Genomic DNA, 16,183 nt, shown 5'->3' on the forward strand with positions numbered 1-16,183 from the left:
ATTTATTTACTTTTGTGCAAACTTCCACTCCAGCGTAAAACTTAAACTCGCAAACACGCTGATGCATACTTTTAATTAGTGTCGCAGTAGGGTGCAGCATTGAATTTGGTATAATAAGTGTATTATGCAGAGTAATTTATTCACGTTCTCCTTCCCACCTCTGTTCTCTGTCAAGGAAAGGAAACAGAAATGAATAGAAGTCTCATGAGAGCCGGAGCTCAGCGGTAGCTGTGTGGCACTAAATTTTTACAGACAGGAAAGGGAGATGTGGTTTATGGGCACCACAAATCTGGGCCTTTACACTCAATGAAAGCCCACAGTAAATATCGGCTTTATTCCTCTTGAAGAGACGCACGAACTGTAAATGATGACGGCTCTGAAGGCCAAGAGGTGCAAGGAAAAAGTGTGTGTGTGTGTGTGTGTGAGAGAGAAAGGAAGAGGGAACATGTTGCTCAGTACGAACTCTTCTGCTGCACAACAAGACGTTTAATGTGTGCTGGTAGTCACATTTTATTGAAAATCATGAGATTAAGAAGATTGTGATAATTCATTGTTAACCATCCCAGTGTTTCGCTGTTGCATGCACACTCGGTGCACTTGGAAAAGTGTTGCATTTAGTTTTTCTGGCTCAGCACAACAAATAAAATGAGATGTGTAAAGGCAGAGTGTAACTAATGATGATTTTATTATTATTAAATTTTCTATTTGGGATTTGTCGTTGCTCTTTAAACACAGTTTAAAATGACTGTTCAGCTCCAAAGTGGGAACAAAGAGGCCGACAGCAGCAATGCTCGAGTGGCTTTAGATGGGCTCAGGAAAACATGCGTACTTAGACAAATATTGTTCATGTTTATATTTGAATACATAAGGTGTACTACAGAGAAGCCACTGAATGATATTAAAAAAACCCAGAACACTAAAAAATAACAGCCCCGCCCTTTAATGGCTGCTGGTGGGGCCTTACTGTGGAAGTCTTAGTGTGCAGGCAGCTTCATCCACCCTCCACCCTGGGCTGTGATTTGACCCGAAGCTGAATGTCATGCACCATAAACTAGACCTGGATGAAGGAGCAGGGGGTCTGTGTGTGTGTGTGTGTGTATTACTTACATGAGATATGTTGACTGGCACACACATAACAAGCCCAATACGGCCTCATAAATCTCCACACATGAACTGTGTGAAAGCCCCGTCGGTCTAAAAATACTCCAACATGTCAGTTCCTCTTTCTGTAAACATCACCTCAAGAGCATAGCAGGTCAGCCAATCAGCTCAGCTCTTTCGGTGGCACTTCACCTCCTCTGTCCTTGGATGTTTGCTGTATGTAAACACTTTGCACACTGCAAATTACTGTATTTATTATGGGAGAGATGAGCAGAATCCTGCAGCAGCTGGTCTGGGACCAGTTTGTTTTCTCATACGTGAACGTCTCCCAGTAAATCTGTTGTGGACAATGACAGGTCAGTCCATTTACCGGGAGACAGGACGAGCACATGTGATGCATGCACGCCACACACACACACACACACACACACACACACAAACTGTGTATTTCCAGCCAGCGAAGTGGGCGAACTGGTTCCTTCCTGTTGGAGAGGAAGGAGCCGTAAACTGGGGAAACACCTGACTCTATTTGATGGCTACAGATGGTGATTTGACCTCACCCCGTGGCCGCACGGCGTGACCGGTCTCACCTTTCAGTTCCTGTCTCTAGCAGAATGAACCCGTCCAATCAGATGGCACAGTCGTGTTCTGCTGCGATAAGAAGAGGCTGTTGATCCTTATGAGTCTGTGTGACTCACTGTAGACATTTCTTTTGTTAGTATACGTGCTGATTTCATGCAGATAGATAGACAGATACTTTTCAAAGTGTCTTATTGTCATTGCACATTTTAAGCTCAGGTGACTGCAGCCCAAACGCGCTGTGCTTGGCCTTTCTCTTTCCCTCCCTCCTCGTTTACTTCAAGCTCAGTTGAATCCATGTGACAAATCCGACTTTTCCTCCATCCCTCCCTCCGTCCGTCCGTCCGTCCGTCCGTCCGTCCGTCCGTCTGTCTCTCTCTGTTTCTTATGTTTGAGAAGAGTCCAGCTAAAACACTCGGGTCTGGGCAGTGTGGCCAGAGCGTCTGTTCAAAATGAAATTTGATTTGATGATGAAATCTTAATGCAACTAGCGCCTGTGAATTTAGAGTTACAGCTCTCCCTTTTAATGAGTGGCTAAGTGGCCTTGGCTGTTAAACAGATAAACATCAGGTCATCTGTGTGTGTGTTTGTGTGTGTGTGTGTGTGACTGACTCCAGCTGATTTGTTTATGTAGTGTGAGTGCCAGCGGTCATGAATGATAGACACAGAGATGTAAGGACATCAATGACCCTTACATAATTGTTTGTGTATACTGTGTGCGTGTGTGTGTGTGTGCGTGTGTGTCTGACTCCAGCTGACTAACCACGGCTGCTGCTGGCGAGTTAGCGAGGTGAGTGGTTGGGTGGTGGCTGTGACTGAGTGACAAATCCCCGTCTGCAGTCTGACTCACCATCTTTTACCCTGAGAGACACACACACACACACACACACACACACACACATATCCCGCTAAAAATAAAAAAAAATCAGATAATGTGATTTCCATGCAGGGACATAAATCCACACATTTATTTTGTCGCAGCTGCAGTAATGTCCATTTCTTCAGATCCTCTCAGTTTACTGCAGCTAATGATTATTGTCATTTATCAAATAATCCGATCAGTATTTTCACGATAAATCATTCACTCATCGGTTTCCCAGAGCCCGAAGTGACGTGTTCAGGTCACTTCACCAACAGTCCAAAACCCAAAGACTCTTCAGTTCCTGTCAGAAATGACAAAGAAAAGCAGCGAATCCTGACGTTTAAGAAGCAGGATGTTTGACATTTTTGCTTGAAAAACGATTCGTTTGTTGGCAGCTAATTTTCTTCCCATCGACTAATCAATTCATTGTTGCAGTTTTTAGTCTATGCAGCATGACAGGTTCAGTAAACAGAAGATGTTGCAAGCAAATATGAAAAGTGACAGTTCTGGATCCTGTTGCATGTAAACTCAGAGATGTAAATAGTTTAGATCTTGCTGGGCTAAAGCTGGACTCAGAAACCCAATGACAAATGACACAAAACAACAGGCAACCACCAGAAGATCTTCTGCCAACGCAGCTCAACACTTATAATCTGCAATGTTAGAACGTGCAGGACAGCAACCAACTACAATTAAAATCACTTAAGGCTGAAGTGTCCAGCTGAAGGAATCGTGAGGCCACCAAGACGCTTGAGTCGCTTATGTTTCCGACACGTCATGGCTCAGCCTGGGCGAAGCTCTGCAGAGGACGCAGGACTCGAACAAGTGCCACAGGCTTGTGAAGAAGAAAAATAATCACAACAATAAAATCAATGAGGCAACACGGAGAAAGAGAGCGTGCGAGGGCCCTCGATGCGTCACTGGAAAGTCGGTGTCACCGCCTTGACTTCAGCCTGGTGACCGACGCCAGCAATGACCTCCTCCACTGTGAAAAGCAAACCTGTACCTGGGGCCATCGGCAGACATCCGCCCCGCCGCGGCCCAGCGCGGCCCGGCACAGCACAGATAATTAAGGACAAACTGCAGGCACACAGTTGTCCCTGTGTCACCACTTGTGCTCTGGCCAAGCCATATTTGAATGCTGATGAATTCAATTAGGCCTGCGCTCATGTGAAGCACGAACGCTCGGCCCTACGCCCTCACATGTGTCTCCACCCAGCGCATTACACGAGGCGGATCGTGTTATTCTTCTGCTCTCTCGGTTTCTGAGTGTAATGAGTCACTTTGACGAGCTTTGACTGGGGATGTTGACAAGAGATTTTGCTGACCGCCTGTTTTTCTGTTGCAGATTATAACAGCAGCGATCAGAAGACGGCGTGCAGGAGACACGAGCTCTACGTCAGCTTCAGAGAGCTGGGCTGGCAGGTACTGAACCTTTTCTTACTAAAGGTACTAATACACACAGGTGAGGTGCAGGTGAATCCTCTCAGTCTTTAGGTCTGCTTTAATATTCCAGTCAGTGACAGCTGGGTGCTTTCATATTTGGTGAACAACACTGGATGTGAGTACAAAACTTGCTTCATAAACGAGTACAGAATATCTTACAAGCAGAAACAGTGCAGTCACAAATGTCCTGAGCGGTTTTGTCGGTGAATCGTAGGACGAATGTGACACGTTTTGACTGTTTACATTTTGGCGGTAAAATTAGCATCATCTTCACTGTTTACACTTTCACTGGCTGCTGCTTCTTTCCTGTCTCACCTGCAGCCGGTTGTTGCGTGTCAGCGCCACCTGTTGAACAGCAGAATATCAACTGTGTGTCAGTCCATCAGTCATAGAAAAACTGCTCCAAAGGCAACCTTTAAGTTTAATATGAAAAGTACATGAATTAAACAAAAGCAACTGAATGAATACTGAAACATCTGTGCAGTTTACTGCCCAGTGGTGAAAAACTATAAAATTGATTGTCCCATCCCATTACAAACAACCCCGAGTGTCAGGCTGAAACCTGTACTGCCATACAAGAGAGCTCACAGAAAGTCAGTTAAAGTAGTTAAGTTGCTGTGTGTGTGTGTGTGTGTGTGTGTGTGTGTGTGTTTACAAGGAGACAGACTGGGAAACACATTGAAAGTTACGTACATCCTTCCAAACAAGCTGTGAGCTGTTCACACGGCGCTGACATCTACAGGGAGACTGCAAACACACTCTGTCACACACTCACACACACACACACACACAGAGAGAGAAGGTAGAGGAATAAGACAGAGAGATTATGGACACAGACCAGAAGGCACATGAGCTACACTATGTAGACAAAAGTATTGGGTCACCTGACCAACAGGGACTTTAATGACGTCTCATTGTAATCACACAGACAGCTTTGCAGCTCTAACAGCTTCCACTCTTCTGTGAAGGCTTTCCACAACATGTTGGAGTGTTTCTGTGGGAATTTGTGCCCATTCATGCAGTAGAGCATTTGTGAGGTCAGACACTGATGTTGGACCAAAAGGCCTGGCTCACAATCTCCGTTCCAGTTCATCCCAAAGGTGTTGGATGGGGTTGAGGTCAGGGCTCTGTGTGGGCCAGTCAAGTTCTTCCACACCAAACTCATCCAACCATGTCTTTATGGAGCTTTGCTTTGTGCACTGGGGCACAGTCATGCTGGAATAGAAAAGGGCCTTCAACAAACTGTTGCCACAAAGTTGGTTGGAGTGTGCTGGAAGACAAACCTTTTAACTGGCCTGTGTTTCTCTCAGGACTGGATCATCGCTCCTGAAGGCTACGCAGCCAACTACTGTGACGGAGAGTGCTCCTTCCCCCTCAACGCCCACATGAACGCCACCAACCACGCCATTGTACAGACACTGGTAAGACCAAGCCACAGAGGTTTACCAAGCTCGGTGTATTCCTGACACAGTGTAGGAGGATTCACTCCTCCCTGCCAGGTTTCTGTGATAGTGCTCATTCAGGTCATCTCAGGGATTTAGGAACACTGCAGCACTGGTGAAACAAGACTTTATCGCTTGGCAAAATTACTGTTTTTCTCGATGCAGTCTGGTGGCTTTGACGAGAGCACAGTAACAGCTGTTTCTGGTTAAACAAAAACAGTTTAGTCTTTAACTGAAAGTTGCATATCTGTAGGGATCCTTTCCGTAATGTTGTCAAACACTTGGAGGATCATGGGAAGTGTAGTGTTTTGTGTCTGATCTGTGCCAGGAATTAAACGTCGGGATATTTTGTCTGCTGTTGATCATAATGATTTCAAATCTGTCTGAGCTGGTCAGCTGAAAGCGAATATTATGCTGAGGACCCCTCTAAGAAAATCTTTATATTTTAATCTGGTGAAGTGTTCCAGTGTTACCGCCCAGCCCATAAACAGTATGGTTTTAACAGACTGTGTGGTTTGATGGGATGTATGCCATTCGCTCTTCCGTTGATTTTCAGGTGCACCTGATGAACCCCGAGAACGTCCCGAAGCCGTGTTGCGCCCCCACCAAGCTCCACGCCATCTCAGTGCTCTACTTCGACGACAACTCCAACGTCATACTGAAGAAATACAAGAACATGGTGGTCCGGGCCTGCGGCTGCCACTGACACCCGCTCAGAGGGCTGATGATGCCCGATTAAAAGTTGGGCTGCTGCAACAGAGACTTCCGGGTGATGTTGACCTCAACTAGACACCAGACTTCCTGCCCAAGTCTTCAGCCTGCAAGGAATGTCCACTCTGAAAGACTATTACCAAAACATCCATCCAATGACGTGAACATTCGCCTGCTTCAAACTAAGACGCCAACATGGCTGTCGTCTACAGGCAACTTCAGCCTGCCCCCGTGTTGAGCCACCAAGCTGTCAGCTGTGGCCGTCGTGGATCTGCAGCTGACTGAACGACCGCGTGTGTGTGGGGAGGAAGGTGTGTGTAAGTTTGTATATTATGTGTGTGCGTATGAATGCCGAGGAGGCTACTGCAAGCTGTCCCTGGTAGAGAGGACGAGGGCTAAACTGAACTGTTGCGGGACCAGTCCGAGCGCCGCTTTCCCTCCCTTCTCCTGTCCGACTAAAACACAAGAAGGCGAGTCGGCTCAAACAGCAGTCCGTGACAGCACCTGGTCAAACGACAGAAAATGTGGACCAATGGGTTGAGTGAGTTGGGAAAATGGAAAAACTTAGTTTCCTTTTCAGTGCAAATTTTAACTGAATCTGCACTTAAGTGAGTCAGTAGATTCATGTTTCCCTTCCTCTCTCCTGATGTATTTTCTTCTCAAGCCATATTTGCCCTCCTAAAATATAATCCGCACTGAACCAAAGTGACCGCAGGCTATTTTAGCAGTGCGCTGCTCCAAATATCCCCTCCGTGTCAATATTTGCCAGGCTCACGCTGAGCTGCGATTCACCAGGCTGGCTCAACAGATGATGCATGTTGCGGCTAAGCTGATGTTTTTCTCCAAAGAACCGAAGAATACGGCCTTATCCCTCCGACATGCCGCAAACGGCCATTTCCATGTCGCTGCACTCGCAAAGTTAACAAGCGCTTCCACCCGACAGCCCATCAAGAGACTGTGGAAAAACATTTAGCGAGTCGCAAACAGCCGGCGCGGCGGCCGCTGTGCCAGCTTTCTGAAATTAGCCCTTTGCTTTTTCAACACCGAGGGTCAAATTCACGTTGAGATTTGTGTCCAGTTTCTTTACTGTGAGCTTTCAAGGACATATTTTGAGCGTATTTTAATGAAAAACTAATACCAACAAGAATCAAAATACCTTATGTGCCTAACCAATCATAAATTACAAAATATACCTCTGGTAAGCTGCTGTTTACATTTGTGATTATGTTTAGACTGTTTTTTTTTGTAAATACTTGTACATTCTCAGCTTATTTATTGCACCTTTTATTAAAAATCACATACCTTATTAACTAAGACAGATGCAAGAACAAAATACAAACTTATTTTTGAAGATTTTATTATGAAATCTCATGTTACAACTTGCCATTATTCACTCTTTTTTTGTACAAAATCTGCGACTCGCAAGGAAAAAAAAAAGTACTTCTGTCACTGGAGTTCCTTAGACCATGTGCTATCCATAAAAAGTTTTACTGACAAAGAAAGCTGCTGCGTCTCCGTTTGTGGACCTGGGTTGGATAATAAACGGCGCCCTGAATCACGCAGCACATACCTTTCACATAACCTGAGGTCAGAGAGCATTCGCAGCGTAATGGACGTGACCTAACAGGTGGGTGAAGTCACAGGAAGGTTTTTAAAACTTTTAGTGGCCAACAACTGCAAATGCTATTAGAGTCAGCTGATTTTCTTAGCCTTTGACTGTCAGATTTTGATTGGGTTGATGGTTACAGTACAGCAGACTAAAGAAGGTTTGACTATAGTCAGAGTGGTCAATCAAAACCAGCCAAATTATGGTTTAGTTTATGGTCAATTGTGCAGATTTTTCCAAATCATTTTTCTGGTTTGTGAGACTTTGCATTTGCAGTTTTGCCAATAAAAGTTCAAATACCTTGATTGATTGGAGATATGGGGCAATGTGGTCCAGGCCTGAGACCCTGAAGACTAGAAGGAGCAGAGAGCGATGGCTGATGGAAAGCACAGGAGTCAGAAAGTGGCTAAGAGTAGTTTCCAAAGCACACCTGACTCATCTGGTTGTTATTCTGGTTGATAAAGATCCTCACTGTTGGACTCCTGTGAAGACCACAAACCTCCACCACAACTCCTTCTAGTCCGTGTGGGCGTTTCCCTGAGAGTTAAGTCAGACAGGCCATCGCTGGCACGGACACAAAGTACCTTCAACTTAACACTCAAATTCACATTTGGGCAACACAACCTTTACAAACCTGTGAATTATGGTGCCACAATTTCAAGGGCTTATCATCAATCAAAAAAGATCCTGTGTATAAAACTAAAAAAAAAAGAAGTCAAATGGCTACAGAAGTTCATCAGAGACAATTTCAAACGGGCAGAAACTCGAGCTGCTGCCCTTTTCTTCGTGAGAGGATTTCTGATTGATTGAGCAGTGCTTTCAAAGTGGTCGTCAGACGCATCACTTCACCACAATGATGGTCGTCTCCAGATGAGGAGATTTAAGGTTAGGCAACAGCAACGCGAAATACATTCACATCCAAAAAACACTCGACTGAATCATTCTGTCCTTGCACACCAGAGAGAGAACAGAGTGCGCCAGTCTGTGGCTGGTCGACGTCTTCCTGAAGAGAACCCGAGTGGGGACAGACAGAGACAGAGAGAGAGAGAGAGGTATGGCTACTGAGGGGGAGAGGGTGAGAGAGAGCGAGAGGGTGAGTGGTGTCCTACTGGCCAGCTGTGCGATGTGGGCGACCGGTCGAGCTCTGACTCTACAGCTCGTCTCTCGCCTGCCTCATCACGAAGCCGTGCAGGCTCTCCAGGTCCCGCCCGCCGTGGTGCTCGTCACCCTGCACGCCCGCCCTGAAGATGATCAGGGTGGGGTAACCTCGCACCTGAAGGGGGAGAACAACAGGGGTTTAGCCCATGTGCTGTGTCATGGTCTGATCACTTCAGATCAGTGGCCACAGCACATCTTTTATCAGTGAATCATCACTTCAGAAGATAACTGAACTGCGGATCTTGAACTCTGCAAGCAGCACAACACGCACAACACATTGTATACAGTGTCCAAAGGACACACCGATTATCCATTTTTAAGAAGATAACTGATGTGACTGAGCTTTTTAATCACTTCATTGCAGATGAGCTGTACACTAGTTTGAATCAAGAGGTCAGCGTGTTTAATCTTCACACCATTTCATTCTAAAACCTTATCAACATGATCCCCTTTCAGACTCCGGTCAAAAGCCGGACCGGTTGTAGAAAATCTGCCTCAGGACTACAGTCTGTAACTAAAGTGTGAGGCAGTCGTATCGTTTTATGGCTCTGTGATAAAATCCGCCATCTTTGTTTTACTACATCCTGTACCACACACACTTAACCATGAAGAAATGAAGAAGCTGAAAGTGAGGCGACGAGGCGCAGAGCGCGACACGGCGGACACTCACAGAGTACTTGTTGCAGAGCGTCCGCTCAACAGTGCAGTCCACTTTGGCTATCTTGACGTCGGTGAGGCCGGGAAACTCCTTCTTGGAGAGATCCTCCCATGTTGGAGCGAGGTTCTTACAGTGGCCACACCTACAGGAGACAGCAGTCACATCACCTACAGCGGCTGGCTGCAATGTCTGACTTAAGCCGTTTACAAAAGCAAGGTTGAGTCTCATTTGTGGGCATCTCAAGAACTGTACAAAACTAATGAGAGTAAATTTGTGTACGTAAAGCTAAGGAGGATAAGCTAACTGGGAAAGATGTGAATAACATCTAACAGCTATGGAGATTCTTTTCCAAAGTGCTGATCTCACCATGGAGCGTAGAATTTGATGAAGGTCAAGCCCTTGGCCACCGTCACGTCAAAGTTGTTCTCCGTCAGGGTCAACACACTGGACTGCAGAGAGGGAAAAGACTCCTGAAATCCGACTGCGCTGAACATCAGAGTTTCTGCTAGCTGATATTTACTGTTTCTTTTCTTAACCAGAAAAATCTGTTCACGTCCAACTCATTCAAATCTCTGCAGAGAAATGAATTCCCTTTTTTAGCAAAGTTTCAGCCTGAGCGTCACACATGTTGCGTGTTTGTGAGGTCGACCAATCAGAGTGAAGGGACGGAGCTGCTGCTTTTTAAAACACAGATAACATTTGCCTGGAATTTCTCCCATTCCTCTTCATGCCCACATCATCTTGTTCAAAGACATTCGCACGTCACACAAAAATGCAACATGGATGTGCAGGAAATAGGCAGCCTAACCATAATTGCTAGCTGAGAGGCGCACAGTTGAGTGGGTGCTAAGCTCAGAGATCTTTACTTATATGCAGGTAAAGATTGCAGCCATATGTTGGCCCACCATAATGAAACATCAGTGGTTTTACTGTAGCATAAAATCTTTCAAGAGTCTGGCAGAATCATTTCAACTAGAGGAACTGTAGAACTGTTTTTCACACGTTTTGTTGTTGTTGTTCACTCCCACCTTCACCTCCTCTTCGGCCGGCTCATCGGTGGGGATCTCGTTGGCTTTTTCTTCCTCACTCGGTTCCTGCTCCTGCTCCTCTGTGATGGCAGCCTTCAGCTGGTTGTCCACAAAGTCTTTGAAAGAGTCCAGGTCTCTTTTTCCTTTGAACTGGTCTGTCTAGAAAAAGACACAATAATATGCTGCTGCCATCAATGAGTATGAGTGATTTTTTTTTCTTTGGACTTCTGGAACTAACATGGACCCCCTTTAGGGCCACAACATGACCGGGGCCACACTACGATTTCACCACATATCAAAACCAAATCCAACAAAAGCACTTTAAGCTGAGAAACAATCTTTTCTTTTAAGTGAAATCTTCAGGGAAATGAGCATAAGCATCAAATCACAGCACAGTGGCAGCCAAGTCCAAAACTTCTTCCATACCTTCTGTCCGTTGTAGAAGAAGAGCAGCGTGGGATATCCCCGCACGCCGTTTTCAGAGCACACCTCGTAGTGCTGCGTACAGTCCACCTGTACGTAAACATGTGAGCATGTGAGTGAAACAGGAATGCAAACACTGACGCTGCAGGCGTTCACACAGTAAGCTTCTCATAGGAGCAGCATCTCGCTCCGTCAAACAGGTGACGGGACGACCACGATGGTGGAGCGGCGAAGCGGCTGTGACGCCGCATGCCATCACAGAAGTGCACCTTTGTGGCTGCCCTGTTTTACTGTTTTAATATCCAATTAGTGATTTATGTGCAGTTGTTGAGGGGCCCACCTTTCCTATCTTGACGTCATCAGAGTGCTCAAAGGTGGAGGCCAGCTGCTCCCAGGTGGGGGCCATGGCTTTGCAGTGACCGCACCACGGAGCAAAGAACTTCACAAAATGGGCGCCTGAAGGAACAGCAGAAAGGCCAGATCAGACCAAGAAGCTGCTGATAATTAACAAGACAATCAAAGACAAATGAAAAAGAACATAAAATAAGACAAGAGCAAGTTTATGTGTTCAGATTTTTGATGGAGCCGAGTAAAAGCTCAGCACAGCCTGCAGTAAATGAGAACGCACACACCTCTCACACAGAGGTTACACGCAGCCAATTACACAACGTTTATTGCAGCTCGGTTGCCAAGATGTGAAGGTGGGATCTATAAACACCGTTTCAGAAATGCCTACGTCATATCCTGCCTTTTTCGTCTGCAAACAAGAAATCATTTATTTTTCTTCAAAACCAAAACACTTCAACTTCAGCGCGGCGTTAAGAGCCCCGACTTCAACGAGACAATTATCGTAAGCGCTGTTTATTTTTGCAGACGAAAATCCAGAAACGTGAGGTGACAGCAGACAAGAGCTGCGCAGTGACTGACGGGCACTCGGTTATGTTCATCAAGGCAGCGAGCCGTTTCCATCCTCCAACGAGAGGTCTAGAAACACGACTGAGTGTGGCTGAAAACTGAAAGTACAACTGAAAGTGACAGAAACAGTTTATCTGTTTCAGATGGGATGCAGCTGCACAAATACTCAAGATGAAATAAACCATTCATTTGCTTAAGTTAAAGGGGAATTCCGGTATTTGCAAAACCTGAGCGCTGTGCTTACACCATTTGTGTGTAAATGATTCACACTTAGCAAAAGCTTTGGAATCGACCCAGTAGATCAACACCACCCTCTGGGGCAACTCTGACCGCCACAGTTACATCCACTCAAAGTGCTTTTCACTGTGAAATCTGGTTGGAGGTTGAGTTGTTGCAGTCGTCGCCTCATCTGGCTTGTCGACATCAGCTAAAAATCTGTGTGGGGGTCTGTAATGTTGTCAGACACTCACAGTAACAATCTCAGCCTGTGGGCGGCTAAAGAAGCACTTCAGTGGATGTAACTTTGACGGCCGTTGCCTCGGAGGATCACCTTGCAGCCACTGCAGCAGCTGAGGAGATCGACTGGACCGATTCCAAAACATCTGCCGAGTATGAATCATTTAGACACAAAAAATATGTAAACACAGGATATTACTTTCCTGAAACACTTTGAAGGTTCTTGTCAGTCTTTACCTTTGGCTATGTGGGTCTTAAAGTTGAGAGCAGTGAGCTCATACATGCCCTGTTTGGGCTCCGGGGCCTTCGGAGGCTCCAGTTCAGATTCTGGTTCCTGAAGATCAGACACAAGAACAACCAGTGATGAACGTCAACATTCATGCACTGTCACTGGTTTCCAGACTCGAGGTGTTAACTGAGTGATCAGGACTCACAGACGGCTCCTCCTGGAGTGTCTTCAGCATCCAGGTCTCCAGGGACTGCAGATCTCTGGGCCCCTGGTACTTAACTGCCTCCTGCTCTGGCTTAAACAACTTCAGCCTAGACATAACAGTTTTTATGAGGGAATGAAAATGGCAACGTGATGATTCAAGTCTAAGACTTACACAAGAAAAGTACATAAAGGAATACCTGGCCCATGCATTCACACATAATTTCCTAACTAGTCTATTTAATCATCATTACAAGATCCAGCAGCCTGGAATTTATTATATTACTGTTTGAAAAGTTCTGTGAAACATTAACCCGTGACTGCAGGCCCAGCATTCAGTCAGCAACGTCCGAGATTTAAGAGGATGTCATGAAGATAATGGCAGAATATTTAACTAAACGCAGGCCAATGTGTCACTTCTCTGTCAATCTGTAATGAAAAGGACTTCTATGTCATATGAGCTGTTTTAATCTGACATTTTACAGCCAGTGCATCTTTTTTTCATTCATTCATTCATTTTTTCAGTCGTTCATCTAAAATGGTGCAAAACATCTCAGCTGACTGAATGCGTGCCAGTGAATCGATGTGACGCATTCAAGGACGGGTGTGATGAGTACTCACGTGGGGTAGCCCCTGACCCCGTGGACGTTGGAGCAGAACTTGGTGTCCTTGACGCAGTCCACTTTTACCACATATACTGGGGGCTTGTCCATGCTGTTGTATTTGTCTGCCAGTTCGTTCCACGTCGGCTGTAACCTCTTGCAGTGGCCGCACCTGGACACGTAAATACCATCAGAGTGCAACGTAAGGTATTCTCAAAGCCTTTATCACTTTCAAAAGGAAATGTGGAACTGCATGCATTACGGCCCACGTGACAAAGATGACACGAAGGTTTAAAGCAGCATATCAGAGTATTCTTGGAAACATCACGACGCAGATTAGGGCCTACTGAAGCATCTGACTTCTCGACTCTCCTCTGAACGATCAACAAAAATAGAAACAAAAAGGCCGGTGGTTATTTACAGAAGTGACAACCGCATGGGGCTTTACAGTAATACAATCACTTGATTAAAAAATAAATAAATGTGGATCTTACTATTGTGCACATCATCCCATAAAAAGCAAAGAACAGTGAGAAACTTGAGCTGAAACCTGTCAGTGATACTGCTCTGCTGCAGTAATGGGACATTCGGGTCAAACCATGTGAAACACAGCACTCTGGGCATTAGACGGGCTGGATGGAGACACCAAGAGGAGATAAGTGACAGCTTAGTGGTAGGAAAGAAAGAGCTGAACCTCTGATCTTAGCTCCACGGGCTGCCTCCTCATCCTCATCTATAAACTGATCTATAAACCGATGGACCTGAAACTCACTGAGAATCACTGAGACCTCGGCGAGGACCTCCGAGGGGTCCGTGAACCCCATTTTTGGCCGGATGACGTAACATCAGTCAATCAGTGCGTGCCACGTAAGCACAGCTCCCGAAACTACAACTTTAAACTCTAATTCACATACAGCTGCACTAACCGTGAATAAGCACGGACGTAAACTGTTTTAAGTTCACCGTTAAACGTCCGCAAGAACACTTTTGCCCAAATTCCAAAAGGCAAACGAAGTACTCGCGTTGTCTGCACCGAGATAAAAAGTGTTCAGTGTCTTCCAGTCGGCTAAACTACGGTGAGCTAACTGTTTGGCTATGCTAGTTAGCCGCTAAGCTAGCCTCATCGGTTGTTCAAATGGAAGGTGCTAGGTGGCTAACTAGCTTGCCAGCTAACTAGCTTGTTTGCTAAATTGCCGGCTGCCTCTGATCCCACTGTTTCGGTGTATATGGGGGGATGTTAGAGACAGACAAGTGCCGCTCTCCGTTCATTTAATCCAACACGGCCAGGAGTAAAACTTGGCATCTAACTGTCCACTTACCAGGGAGCGTAAAACATGACAAAGTGGGGTGCAGTGGGCACCGCCTCGTCGAACATCTCCACCGTGTACGTGTGCTTGGCATGCTCATCTTCTTCTGTTTCAGCGTCGCAAAACACACTTGCAAACAGTAACGAAAAATAAATAAAACACAACACAATCGTTGTGCAGTTCAGTGCTGAGGCCATGGTGAATGTCTCTCGGTGGGTGAACACCGTCCCTGCTGGTGTGGAAAAAGACCGACTCTGAACGTGTACGCCCCTCCGGCACACACGGTTTAAAGGAATGTGGACTGTGGATGGGACGCATGCAAATGGGGATTGTTGTTAATGCAGCCGAGCAGGCCAACGGAGATGTTGTGCAGATCTGCGGTAGCCCTCAAGCGCTTTGCAGCTCTAGCCTTACCCAACAGGCCCAGGCAGTGTGGTGCCTGTTGGGTAAAAGTGACTGTACTGGAAGTTAGGCAATGCATGAATAAATGTCTGACTCTAAGAAGGATTACACTGATGATCCCCTGGTTTTTATTCCTGCATGACTGTCTCAAATAGTCATCATAATGTATTTATTCAGTGGTCTCCATTGACAGCATATGGTTATGTGCAGCCCATTGTCAGTCGCCCCTCTGGGAGTGTATCCAGAGAGGGTCAGGGTCAAGAGGTCAAAGCTTTCACAGCACAAAATATACCAATACGTGTTTAACTGATGCTGATCATCAAAATCATCAGTATGTCAGCATCCTTGCTGCTGCATGTTGGAGCCCATTATGAATATGATGGAGCCATGTCAATGATGTGAACGTGTCAGCTAAATCTAAGCTGTTTTACAGCAGACATTCAGTTAGACGGTGGTTGTCTGAGGATACAGTATCAAAGATTGGACCAACATCCAAAAACAGTGCATATACTTACCTTTTTGTAATTGGTGATTCAGAGTTTTGTGCTACATACATAAAACTTTAAAACGTTCTGAGTGGATACATTCTTTGGAAGTTAAGAAAAAGTAAAAGTCTGTAGTTTATTCTAAAAAAGGCGTCGACGACTGTTTTAAAGTGAATCATCATAACATTTTAAAATTTTGTGTCATAGCTGTACCACATCCCATTTACATTATAGACAAGCAGACTTACACAAGGTCAACAGTTTAGCACCATGTTTAAGATGATGAATATGCGGTTAACACAAATTCAAAAGTGAAATGTAACTTCCAGTGTTAAAGGAAACCCAATGAAGTCATACCAGGAACCTCAGTGACATTTGTTTGTTCACCTCTGGTGGAGTAAGGAAAAGCCACTTTGGTCGAATATAAATGGTCCAGTAAGTTCTGGTTGACTGGCACTGCTTTGGCAAGTTGTCTCAGTTTCCTTCACACCTGAGGCCGTCTTCCTAGAACAAAGTGAGCACTCTTAGAATGCCTAATGGTTGAAATCTATTAAGACATACAAGAAAAGATG

General features: G+C 45.5%; 2 protein-coding genes across 2 annotated transcripts in view; one reads left to right on the top strand and one right to left on the bottom strand.

Annotated features, from left to right (window-relative positions):
• Positions 1-7,639, top strand: part of bmp6 (bone morphogenetic protein 6) — a 39,028-nt gene extending 31,389 nt beyond the window's left edge. The window contains exons 5-7 of the mRNA XM_046371471.1: positions 3,891-3,967; positions 5,299-5,409; positions 5,987-7,639. Of these exons, the coding sequence (XP_046227427.1) occupies positions 3,891-3,967; positions 5,299-5,409; positions 5,987-6,136 (338 nt within the window). The 3' untranslated portion in view covers positions 6,137-7,639. The remainder of the gene's footprint in view (positions 1-3,890; positions 3,968-5,298; positions 5,410-5,986) is intronic.
• txndc5 (thioredoxin domain containing 5) lies at positions 7,482-15,124 on the bottom strand. Its single transcript, XM_046371472.1, has 10 exons — positions 14,737-15,124; positions 13,437-13,589; positions 12,820-12,925; positions 12,623-12,719; positions 11,355-11,470; positions 11,018-11,104; positions 10,592-10,750; positions 9,930-10,012; positions 9,576-9,705; positions 7,482-9,020 (listed from the first exon to the last, which is right to left on the bottom strand). Exons 1-10 carry the CDS (start codon positions 14,919-14,921, stop codon positions 8,898-8,900), a joined length of 1,239 nt encoding a protein of 412 aa, XP_046227428.1. The 5' UTR covers positions 14,922-15,124; the 3' UTR covers positions 7,482-8,897.
• Positions 15,125-16,183: the final 1,059 nt, after the last annotated feature.

Source organism: Scatophagus argus, chromosome 18 (assembly GCF_020382885.2).
Source record: "Scatophagus argus isolate fScaArg1 chromosome 18, fScaArg1.pri, whole genome shotgun sequence".
NCBI classification, from domain to species: domain Eukaryota; kingdom Metazoa; phylum Chordata; class Actinopteri; family Scatophagidae; genus Scatophagus; species Scatophagus argus.